Source organism: Dicentrarchus labrax, unplaced genomic scaffold, assembly GCF_905237075.1.
Source record: "Dicentrarchus labrax unplaced genomic scaffold, dlabrax2021, whole genome shotgun sequence".
Lineage (NCBI taxonomy): Eukaryota > Metazoa > Chordata > Actinopteri > Moronidae > Dicentrarchus > Dicentrarchus labrax.
Genome location: NW_026136710.1, coordinates 14,260,555 through 14,273,098, shown reverse-complemented (window position 1 = coordinate 14,273,098; position 12,544 = coordinate 14,260,555). Strand labels below are relative to the sequence as shown.

The following is a 12,544-nucleotide window of genomic DNA, read 5'->3' as shown; positions in this document are numbered from 1 at the left end:
CACGTACACCTCACTATTAAAAAATGTACTCAGGTACCACCTGTTAATGACTTAATTACTTAAGCTTATCTGTATTTCTATCCTTTTCCCCCCCTATCCTTTGTTAATGTCTTGTTTGTGTGTCTTCTTGTTAATTTACTTATCAATGAACACAAAAGAGAATATTACATGAATATCAAGTTAATATGAATCAGATACACCAGAACTTAAATGTTATACCAGAAAAATACAGGACAGTATTATTTATGTGCATCGCAGTCGAATGTGAATGCAATTTCAAAATGAACTGCTGTTAAGTTTAAGTGTGGGGAACTATAAAACAAAGATTGAGCTTTAAAAAAAAACAAAAACATCAGCTGTTCTGTGCATTGCTGGGGTTGAAGGCGAACACAAATTATCCTCCCTGCAGAACAACAATGTGATGCACATCATATAAGACCCAGTGTAAACACAGTTCAGAGGCCGTTTCAGGCTGTTGTGTCTTGAACTGTCGTGTTGAGCCCCCTGCTCGGGAACATAAGGGAGCCTATAAACCCACATCAGCACATGAGAAGTGCTGATTGTGGCAGAATCTGAGCTTTCATTCTTCATGCTCAGTTAATTGTTTACCTGAAGGCTGCCAGTGGTAAGAAAAGAGCAAAAACACACTCAAACAACACAACAAAGGGCTTGCTCAGCATTCTGTAAAACTGCACACTGCACCGCACAAACCTACTTCTGCAGGTGACATGTTTTAGTTCAGTGGTACCCCTTTCTTCCATTACCTCCCTGTTTTCCCTTCATCACTACACTGTAACCGTAGTTTGCTCAATTATAGCTGACTGCAGTCTCTGGCTTCCAAAGAGAAAGATCACAATATGTGAATTATGCTATATAAAGTGAGAACAAACTTTTTTTTTTTCTATAGGAAAGCAAGATTTGGAGACCAATACATGCACTGTTTTTGTATACATGCAAGTCCCCCTCCACTCAAAAATATCTTGTGTCCAACAGGAACGCTTTAGAAATGAACACAATTTGCACATTCATAGATTCTACAATATTGGGCTGTGTGGGACCCCAAACAATGAAGAATTAAAGCCAATCTCAGCAAAACACATATAAACACATAACGCCTCATACATATCCACTGTTTTTTATTGACTGGGCATAACCAGGAGGGGGCGATATCGCTCTATTTACAGGTGATTCACATGTATTTCACATAATCTCAATCAGATACATACACACACACACAAACAGTAAAAGACACAAACAGTACACAACAGCACCTTCCTCATTCCTGTGTCATTAGCCTCTGTACTTCCAATTTAACTCTCTCCTCGCTGCTTATGTTCGTTTGTTTTTTACAGCAAATTAGTCTGACAGTGCTGCAAAATCACCACTACACTCTCTCTCTCTCTCTCTCTCTCTCTCTCTCTCTCTCTCTCTCTCTCTCTCTCTCTCTCATGTTGGCTGGCTAGCCACGCTTCCTGCTCTTAGTTTTCAGAGTTCCCGGCTGCTGGCAGTTGAATTCTGGGAATATCTGGAGAGGAAGGGGAAGTGATGTCACAGCGGTGACCTTCCCTACCAGCCCATATCACCTGGTGCTGGCTGGAGGAAGTGCAAACACACCCACACTCAGATAACCAGAAGCACATCATTCACCTTGTTACACTCTTTGGTTTGCTTCCCAGGAGAGAGAGAGAGAGAGAGAGAGAGAGAGAGAGAGAGAGAGAGAGAGAGAGGATAAAAATTGTGAGCTCAGAAGAGAGAGAGAGAGGAAGCGATAAGTTCAAGTGGTCATACAGAAAATGTTGCAATACCTTTGCATTGACAGGCTGAGCTGACCAAATATTTTTACAGGAAAATTCCCACCACACAATGAAAAAAAAACGTCAGTCCCACAGTCACAGTCTATGGTGCTGCACAAGCCTGCTTCCTCAATATGTTTTAATAGGCCTAAAGCTTTTGATGAGCTTGATTTTGTTTATAAAAAGCTAGAAGAATGTTTAAGAAAGGAGATGAGAGGGGCTTTTTTTAATATTCAAGACAAGTAGAAGGATAAAACCAGACCTCCGCCCTCCCACACTGAACACAGTAATCCCCCTACTGTCCAGCTGAAGGCCTCCAGATTGTCCACCATCCTGTAGTCAACATGCTTCACCCTCAGCCAGGCCTTCACCGGTCCTTTTGTCATTTCTTTCTGGACAAATATTTTCACAAACAACCAAAAATAAGACTAAAGATACTCTACTTAAAGGTCCAATGTGGTCCAGAATGAATTAGTTTATGCTCTGATTAGCCTTTGCCATTAGTGTACTACGCTGCTGATCCTAGACACTGGACCTACTGGAAATATTAGACTCCTCATGTAGAATTAAGATTGCTTGTGTTGAAAACTAGTAGGTAAACCTACCAAGTAATCTCTTTGCCTGTCAGTGCTGTTGTGACCAGAAGCTGTCTCATAAGTAACTTTATGAGGAATAAGAGATACATATACAATTTAAGTGTGATATCCATCTGACAAAATAATGGAAAACAAGTGTTTATAAGATATACTGAATAGAGGGTTTATTGTTTGCTAATGGCACTGATAAATGCTCAAATAGATCTGTCATGGAATCATTTCATGATCAATGTGAGATCCATGTGCAGTCAACAGTAAATCTCCCTCAGTGATGCTGACCCATAGATAAGGAATCTTCACATTCATCCACTTCAGATGAGGACTGATCTGTTGAAGGTTCTTGTTTTGTGAAAATGTAAAATCTAAGCAGCTTCAGTTTCATTTGATTTCTTTTAAAATCACAGACATCCAAGGTCTTCAGCTCACCCCTTTTTTTGAGTGCCCATCCTAGAAAAATAAGTCCTTGTTCATCATATAAAGTGATATATTTTGCCATTCGTCATTCATGATGGATACAACGATGCCTTGAAACCTGGATTTTGTGTAAACCATTTAGCCACTAGGACGAGCAAAATCAAGATCAATTTCAGTTTATTAAAAAGATTTAAAAGCATCTGCTGCCTGATGTGTGTACACGGAATCAGTGAGTCAGAAATCTCATTTAAAGTGTGGAGAACTATAAAACAGCTTTAAAAAAAACAAAAAAAAAAACATAAGCTGTTCTACATACAAACATGACCATCAACACATCAGTGTAAAAATAATCCAAAGGGTGCATCTCCTCAGGCTGAAGCCCATCACAAATGATCCTCCCTGCAGAACAATGTGATGTACATCATATAAGACCCAGTGTAAACGCAGTTCAGATGCTGCTTCAGATCTTGAACTGTGGTGTTGTGCCCCCTGCTGGGGAACATGAGGGAGCTTAAAAACCCACATCAGCACATGAGAAGTGCTGATTGTGACAGAATCTGAGCTTTCATTCCTCATGCTCAGTTAATTGTTTACCTGAAGGCTGCCAGTGGTAAGAAAAGAGCAAAGACATACTCAAACAACACAACAAAGGGCTTGCTCAGCATTCTGTAAAACTGCACACTGCACCGCACAAACCTACTTCTGCAGGTGAGATGTTTTAGTTCAGTGGTACCCCTTTCTTCCATTAGCTCCCCATTTGCCCTTCATCACTACACTGTAACTGTTTGCTCAATTAAAGCTGACTGCAGTCTCTGGCTTTCAAAGAGAAAGATCACAACATCAAAACTTTAAGGAGTAAAAAAAGCAGAATAAAGAATAAAATAACCTTTCAATTAGTAGCAGAGCGAGACTGAATTAACTTGCTGCCAATGCGGCACTTGGAAACATGAAAGGACAAAGTGAATTATGCTATGGCCTAAAAAATGAGAAACAACTCTGGACATCAGTCATAAAAAAAGATTAAAGATAATTTTTTGCTGAGAGAATCTTGGTCTGTAAGTAGCTACTGAAGAGAAATGAACAATGTGATGCACCAAGTCTTTGTTTCCTTTACAGTTTAATGATACAAGCAGGGGACTCACGGTTCTCTACAGTTACAAAGGGGCCCAGTCTTCCTGACCGAACATGCATTTTTATTGCTTAATTGAATGTTAAAATAAATTTTGTTTGTGGACAAACTCAGATCAGTCTATCTTCTGCAGAGACGAGCCCTCACTGACTGCCAAGGGTTTCTCGACAGTATGCAGCAGCCAGCTCCAGCAGGGGCACTGTGGCCTGTTTGTACTGTCGCTGATTCCTCTCCCTCAGTACCCCCTTAATGGGGCCCCCGCCAGGTGCAACACCGGGAGTTTTAAAAGCTTGCAGCTTCTGTCTGCTGTGCATGATGTTTACCTCACTGTTTTTTATGTAAACAATTAACATGTCCAGAGAGCAGAGGGAGAATCTTGTGGCCTCATGTGTTTCCTCATAAACTTGTTCTCACTTGACAACTCAACCCCTCCCTGTCTGACAGAGTCCTGTTAGCTCTACAGCCAAACAGGTGAAAATGTTAGCAAGGAGCCATTGTTGCTGGACTGGATTCCAACTTACAGCTGCTGGATGAAAACATCACTGTGTTATTTCATATTCAGTTTGTGTGTTATATAACAGCCTTGTCATAGATGCTGGGTGTTTGTTGCTGCTTTTGTTGTTGACCCCTGTATCTGTTTGGTTATTGTAGAAGTCTAATGGCAGGACAGACACTGCTTGCAGACTGGTAGCTGAATTTGCTGTTGTGTGTGTTATAACTATGTGTCTGTACTGTGTTGGCTGTATGGGCATCCACAATCACTAAATGTCAGATGCTGGATGCTGGCTAGTTTAGTCAGTCTTACTTTTTTATCCATATATCTGATCATGGTTCTAAAATAGCCGACCAGAAGTTGTGATGCTTTTAAATATAAGCAGACCGCTGTTAAACGATCAATTCATGGCACAGTCCATTGTGGTGAAATAGCACGCATCTCTGTTCCGCCCTTCCAGCCTATAGTTTGCATAAAGTTCCACTACAGGTCTTCGCCCCCTCTGCAATGAGCCATTGTGTCTGAGCCTGTATTTTTTAAAATTTAATATTTCTATAGGATATCAAGATTTGGAGATTATGGAGCCTATAAAGTCCCTTAAGGTGATATTTTGTGCACACATCTTATTATCTTGCCCAGAGACCTGCAGGTTCCTGTGCTGGCGGTGAAAACAAACACAACAACACTCCCCCGGTACATGAGCTCCCAGTCTTGGTAGAGTGAGCTAATAGGACTGCAGCTAATACCAGGTATACGGCTAGTACAGTAAGCAGCAGTGTGCCGGTAAATTACTTCCTGTGTTTCAAGAGAAAAGATCTGTGTTGCAACAATCCCCTGATACCATAGTCCTGTTGACAAGGCGTGCATAGATAGAGTCAGCACATCTAGAAATGGAGACACATGAGATTCACTTTCCTTATCCCCATAATGGGTCTGAATCAGATGCAGAAAACACTAGCACTGTGTATTGGCAAGAATCTGGTGACACAATATGCATCACGAAACAGAGGTTACGATTCAATGTATTATGATATATTGCTATACTGTAAGCTAGGCGATATATTCTGAGCTAATGAAAAATCTAATTTTAGGGCAAATGTTGTAGTATAAAGAACACACCACCATATGAATAAAATCTAAGTTGAAAAAAGTTACCTTTTTTGGTGCAATCAGAACAGTAGCTGTAACAACACTGCTATGAAGTCTCCTGCTGACAGTGAGCACCTTACAGTACCACTAAAACAAACAAAAAAAACCCCAATAAATTAAAACTCATAACATTTTACAATAAAGACAAATGTCTCAATAGAACAAATTCATAAAAAGATGTATTATATAAATATTCTTGCACTAAAAATCCAAATTGCAAATAACTATGACTTTTTATTATCGTTGTAATTTTATAAGAGTTTATCTAGATCTTTGTTTATAATTGATGAGGAATGGCTGAATTTTTTGTTATGGTTGTTGTCTGGAATCTGACACTTTCATGTTGCTAATTTACATTGTGAACACATTTTAATATTCATGTTTGAGTTTAATTATTGTTTGAGTGTTACTTAGTGTTACTTGCTGAATGGGTTTAATGTCAGCCTTGCTTATTGCCTTTTGATTTAGAGGATCTGGTACACATCCCATTTACATTATTTCTCTGCAATAAGGCTTAATGGGAAACGCAACATGGCCATTGTCACACATAGGCTATAGGTGCTCAATCCACTCTTAATTCCCACTCCTGATGGTCATCTCATGCTTATCGCACTACTACACCACGTAAGAGATCATCTGCTTCAAGCCAGGATTTTATTTTGAGAATTGAATTTGTTTACCTGAACAATTAGCTGCTGCATATCTGATTTGTCTTAGTCTAGTCTGCCGCTGCATATTAGGTAGATTGCTTTGTTAAGATTTATGCATCTAAATCCCTGTGGCTAAAAATGCATTGGTGGTGAATGGTATAGGGGAAGTTAACTTGGTTTTGGCCATACAGCAGCTGAATCCCAAATATAGTAGAGTCGACATAATAGCTGGTGTCAGACTTTGTGTCTTTTGTGGAGGAAGTTTATTACAACCCTCCCAGCTCAGCACAGCTCGATCTATGCTTGTCAGAGTGAGTAGGTCAGAGCCTAGATACAAAATATCAGCTGTTCAGTTCCATGAAATTTCCCTTTTTCCTTCTTCTACTTGTCAGTAACCCCCCACCAGGACTCCTGATTGCCCCAAGTGTGAATAGCACTTCATTAGCTGCACATTTTATTTAGTTTCAGGCTACTGATTTACAAGTTTTTGCTGTAAAGGTTAATATGTTCTATTGTAGCAATGAGTGGTGTAGACATAATGCAGTAACAGTACAGTGTTAGTGTATTTCGTAATTAGATTGAAAACTTTTATGCTCTGTAGATAACAGTGATACAAAATATAAGGTAACTAACTAATCAAAAAACAATCTAATTCAATTCAGACAGGTTAGAGATACAAATACCAATTTTATGACTCAATTTAAAAACAGCCTAGTACCAGATGTGTCCTAGTACCATATTCATTCATGTTAAACCAGATGCGGCCTTTTCATGCACTCTGTAGTTTGTAGCCTCAGGAGGTGCAATGCAGAGATGCTGTTTGACCTTGAAAGAACAGCTTAAGATAAGAGCATCTTTAAGTACTCCTCCGACTGTGGGATTCTTGCATCCATAAGCTGTCTCTGTTAACGTAATGTTTTATTCTTCTCTTTACACACATGGTATGCATTTTTTCTCTGTCAGAAAGTCTGTCATGTTTGGGTCTGCCACATACCAGACAGGTGAATGGGAAGTCTGTAAAAACAGATGTTGGCGTAGGGAAAGGAGTGGACGTAAAGTCTCAAGACAATCAGGACAGTCCTTAGACTGTGAAAATGGATTGCAGTTGAATATTAGCAGAATATCCATGATGTTTGCAAACTCTGTTTAGCATATCAAACTCGATGCTATTTCGCCATTGGAATTCAAGTGGAGAAAAGAAAAAAGGGAGATGGAGGTGGAAAAGCAGGGCACGCAAGGCAGAGTTCATGAAAGGCAAGTGCATGGAGATTAGGGATCAAGGCATTTCTGTGACAGGGAGATAAGGCAACTTAAAACTACTTTTTGAGTATCAAGGCTGTCTTATCTGCATTTTTGCATACTAAGACAAAATAATACAAAAATATGCGTAGTTGCTGTTTCTCCCTGTGCTTTCAATTCATTTCTGGCACTAAGGCTGAATTGAGAGTTTAATTCCATACAGAAAGAACCTGTGTGTTAAACAAGAATGGAACACCATTCCAGCTCACATTAGGGAATTGGACTCACATCCGTCTTTTAAATTCTACCTGAAAAAATGGTTCATACACAATCAGATGTGCCCATTAAAACATTTAGGCTCAGTGATTATATCACACTTAGTGCGTGACTGCCACCTGCTTCCATTTTGCCACCTTGCTGTGTGTGTGTGTGTGTGTGTGTGTGTGTGTGTGTGTGTGTGTGTGTGTTGGGAGAGAGAGAGAGAGAGAGAGAGAGAGAGAGAGAGAGAGAGAGAGTGTGTGTGTGTCTCCTCTTCATTTCAAATTAGCCTCTCTATCCTGTTACGACTTTGGATGCATCAGACTACAGTAAAGAAAGACTCTTGGTAGAGGTTAGTCTGAGTATAAACTGTATAGTTCACTTTCATAAACTTTAATTGGTGTATTGACCCCTTTTACTGAACACAGGGTAAAATTCTGTTAAATTTAAGCATATTTCTTAACACACAAGTGCATCCAGTCAGGTTTTTTTGTACAACCTTGCTGTGGCAAACAAATATTCATGCCATTTTCAATTGGACTGGAGCAGCTGGAGCAGCTGGAGCAAGAGCAGTTTGATCAGGGTGCTTCATTAAGAAGTTCTCTAAAGCTTAAAATAGGTGTTGTAATGCAGTACTTTGTACACGGCACATCCTGAATGGAAATATGCATGTGTGGTAGTAGTCTGGTTAGGCTGGTTTTATTAGGTTGTGACAGCCAAAATGACTGCACCACTCTGATGTTTGAAATGAAGGGTCCTGGAGGGCAGAACGGTGTTCAGTCACATAATGATAGTGATGAAGGAATGATAGCTGAGTTTCATGTGTGGTCTTTTGGATAACTGAAACAGAAACATTTCTTTCTCTGCAGTCCTATCAAACTGCCATATCTCTGTCTCCTGTGCCTTTAAGCTTAAGTTTGTTTTACACATATTTTAATTGAACAAAAGGTCAGATTCCAGAGAGCTTGCTGTACATGCTCTGCTCTTTTCCAAAGCTGCTGTGATAAAGGGAAGAAAAAATTCTGCTGCTCTTTTTTTGTGTTGATTTTCCCAAAATGTGAAATGAAACGAAGATTCAAATAATACAACACAGACTGAGAGAGACAAATAGACATGTTTGCATCTTTAATTAGATTTCCGGTGAAATGATGGGGTTTTTTTGCTGAAGAAGAAAACAAGAAAGCTCTCTCAAACTCCTGAGTCAGAGTGCTCTTCACGGTATAGTCAGTTCAGCCCAGTAAATTCAAACAGAAGATTAATTATCAGTAACTTCTTTATAGACTGGAAATGAGATTATTGTCAGTGTTTTCTATGGCATAAGAAAAATGCTTTATGAATTGACTGAATCCATCACATTGCTGCTTTGCTTTAAATTAACCAGTGTCCATGTATCGAATCTGAAAGAAAAAAATATTCCATTAAACCCAGCAGCTGTTGAGGGCAACATCTTTGATAATTTGGCAGCTTAATGCTTCGGCTGGAATTAAAATGGTTTAATGATATGACAGGTCGTGTAACTGTTGAATTTTAAATCTGAAGTGAAAACATGTACTGCGTGACTCAGGCTGAGAGAGCACTTGTCTGTGCCAGACAAACTGTAGGCCTGCACTGCAATGTCAGAGAGAGGGCAAAAGCAAATAAAAAATAAACCAGAGTTCTGCTAGTAGAGAGCTAGAGAGCACTCCAGTGAGACTGGTTGACTTTAACACAAAAAAGTCTGCACATAATGCTTCAAATATTAACACATCCACACAAATAATGACAAATGGAAAAGTGTTTTACCATACACAGATGCAGAATACCGTTGTCTGTGTGTATGCCTGGGTGTGCATGTGTTATGCAGGGCTGGGACCACCGACATCTATTAAATAAATATGCACTGTGTAAACTTTCTGCACGCCTACAGCCTATGCGAACATTCACTGACTGGGTTTAAAGCACACTTAGCCGTGTTGCTCTACAGCAATGTTTTGCTGACATTCAGGGGCTGATGTCATTGTGGGACACTGCTGTGATTGGCGGAGCAGCGAGCTGTAGCGTGACTTAGCAATGTCTCCTTGGATTGTTGCCACAGTCATAAAATCACGCCTGAAATGTGGCAGCATTTTGAAAAGTGCGGACACAAAGACTTTCATAACAGCAATCTAGAAGCACAAAAGCTGAATACTCCGGCCTCAGCTTATTTCTAAGGTTGACGCATATATACGCATGTCTGCCTACATCGGAGCCTTTTAGCAGGAGCATGTCAACCTGAGAAATGAAATGGTAAGCTGAGGCTAGAGTATTGGAGATTTTATGTGCTTTTGGAGTATCACCAGTTTAGATGTGATTACATAAGGCAAAATTTAATGACCATTCTGTTGAATATAAATGGAAAAAGATAGGGTTCTAAGTGATTTTAGTATGGCATTTCCGTAAAGTTTGGGGGCTTATGAGTGCTTAGATATCCTGACTTTAAGTCTGTAGTAGCTAGTCAAGCCCCCCAAACCCTGAATCCTACACTTCCCATAATTCAACTAGTGTGTCTTTCATTAGACCTCCCCTGCCAGGTAAACTCCCACACCTTTCTGCACAGTTTGTGATGCATTGCTTCCTGTAATAAGTTTGAAGTCTCAAGCTGAAGCTGAGATAACCCTGATAAAAACGCCAACTTAAGAAATTTCCCCGACAGAGGACTTCCTTGACTTAAACCCTTTGCTCCTCTAGGGACAAATGGGGTCATATAAATGTTTCCACAGGCTAGTAGTACTCATCATGTCAAGGTAACTGAACCTCATTTTTTAAAATCTGTGGACAGTTACTTTTTTAATTTTCTCCTGATTTATTGATTTCTTGAAGTTTTCGTCCTAGCCCTAGGGTTTTGTTTACGCGTGTGTGTGTGCGAGTGAGCGCTTGCACATTGTTTCAGATTGCTGTTCGGCTGCTGCTCTCCACATTTAACCATCCCTAATCTATTTGAGACATCTCAGGTCATAGTGTGACCATCTCAGACACACACTCAGTGCATATTTCTGGCCTTTTAACTAGCTGACAGGGGCAGCAGATGTCTGTTAACAGCTTAAACTCCTGGCAGTTCTGTTTAATTCGGAGAACTCCGGTCCTCAGACTGGATCACAGCCCAGTGAAGTGAGAGGTGGCGGAAGCTCGTTTGGCTGCCATTAAGAGAAGCCAAGAGTGTTTGGCAGATAGTGAGAGCAGCTGGCACTGTTGACAGGGGCTGACTAAGTGGCCTGAACCTTCTGCGAAGGAGCAGGAGGGATCAATAGGGCAACTCCTACACTACAGGGCTAGGAGCACTTGGATGGCTGTTACATCCCTCTTGACATCATGAATCATACTACAATGTCTTTGTGTGTTTGTGACAGAAATTGGGGGATGAAGGTGTTAAACAATTACTTTTGCTTTAACAGAAGCAGAGAGAGAAAAATACGCACAACTCATCTGCACGTTTTCTTTTTTCTACATGGAAAACACATCCAGACGCACACGCTCACACACAGAAATCAGCATATTATCCATTGTTTTTTTTGTTTTGTTTTTTACCAAAACATGAAGCTCAATTCCTCAAACTGAAAATACATTTCTAGAGAGATAATACATTCATTCCAAGCAATGGAGATGAAGATTACAATATCTTGATAGAATAGACAAACAGATTAATTACTTCATGGCTAAAACCTGAGTTATTCCAAAGTATTTCCATATGAAACTGCACAACAATGCACATCAAAAATAAATGATGCATTATTATTCTCATATGGAGTATTATTTGCATGACTAAAGCTATGCTAATATATTCATGTGATATATATACACACACATCGACATATGGGTTATTTATGTATGTACGTCTCCAGGTTCTGGGATCATCTGAGAGGTCCAGTCAAAACACAGAACCACGTTATGACGGAATGAGTTTCAGCAATTTTTCTTTTTTCCGAAGCACATCAGCTTCAAGAAGTTTGTCCTTACAACAGAGGTGTGACTAAGATGATATTTATTTTTTACACAATTTTAGATTTTCCTTTTTGCTTTCAAACTCAGGAGGCAAAGAGAGTTGGTGACTAAGATGTGTATAGTCCAGTTGTCTCTGCTTTTTCCTCCAGTTTTTTATTTTATGCGTATTTTTTTGGCCCTTTTTGTTCGTCTTTGATCCTCACTCTGAAATTGAGGCGGAGCCGAGGCACAGCATGTTTTTGTTTGTCCTCAGCCTCCTTATCCCGCCATGCCTCTTTCTCCTCTCCCGGATGAAAGCAGGAATGATTGTTATTATTAAGTTGGCGGGTCGAGCACTACAGTTGAGCATTGTTCAGTCATTGGATCGGTTTTATCAGGTCTCTCGTCGTGGGGCCGGAGGGCTCCGCTGCACCAGTTGTCCAGGTGTCTTCGTCACAAAAAATCCTCATAGTCCAAGAGTTTGGAGTGCTGGCGTGTCTTCCAAAGTCGGTAGAGGCGGAAGTCGAAGTACATCTCAATCATCTCTTTGCCTTGATTAGGTAAATGAGACAAGAAAAGTTTGAATCACGCATCAAGGAAGCAGAATCACTTTGTTATCCAAGAACAATATATGGAAAAGATTTTCTGTTTCCATTACTATATCAGCAAACAAAAACATGTTGCAACACTTAATATGAAAACAATATACTATTGTCTGAGGTTTAGAGTAAGATATATGCATGTTTGTACTTGTGTGTGTGCATGTTTTTGAAATTCATTAATTTACTTTTGCTCCTCACTGTCCTGTAAAGCAATTCTATATATAATTTGTATTGCCAAAAGAGCTGCATGGATTCTGTTCTGTGTGGATGAACAGGGAGAGTAGC

The 12,544-nt window shown here is 39.9% G+C and overlaps 1 protein-coding gene across 1 annotated transcript in view; it reads right to left on the bottom strand.

The window, feature by feature from the left end:
- Window positions 1-8,833: 8,833 nt before the first annotated feature.
- nsmfa (NMDA receptor synaptonuclear signaling and neuronal migration factor a) overlaps window positions 8,834-12,544 on the bottom strand; it is a 41,169-nt gene continuing 37,458 nt past the window's right edge. The window contains 1 exon segment of the mRNA XM_051412962.1: window positions 8,834-12,208. Within this exon segment, the coding sequence (XP_051268922.1) occupies window positions 12,111-12,208 (98 nt within the window). The 3' untranslated portion in view covers window positions 8,834-12,110.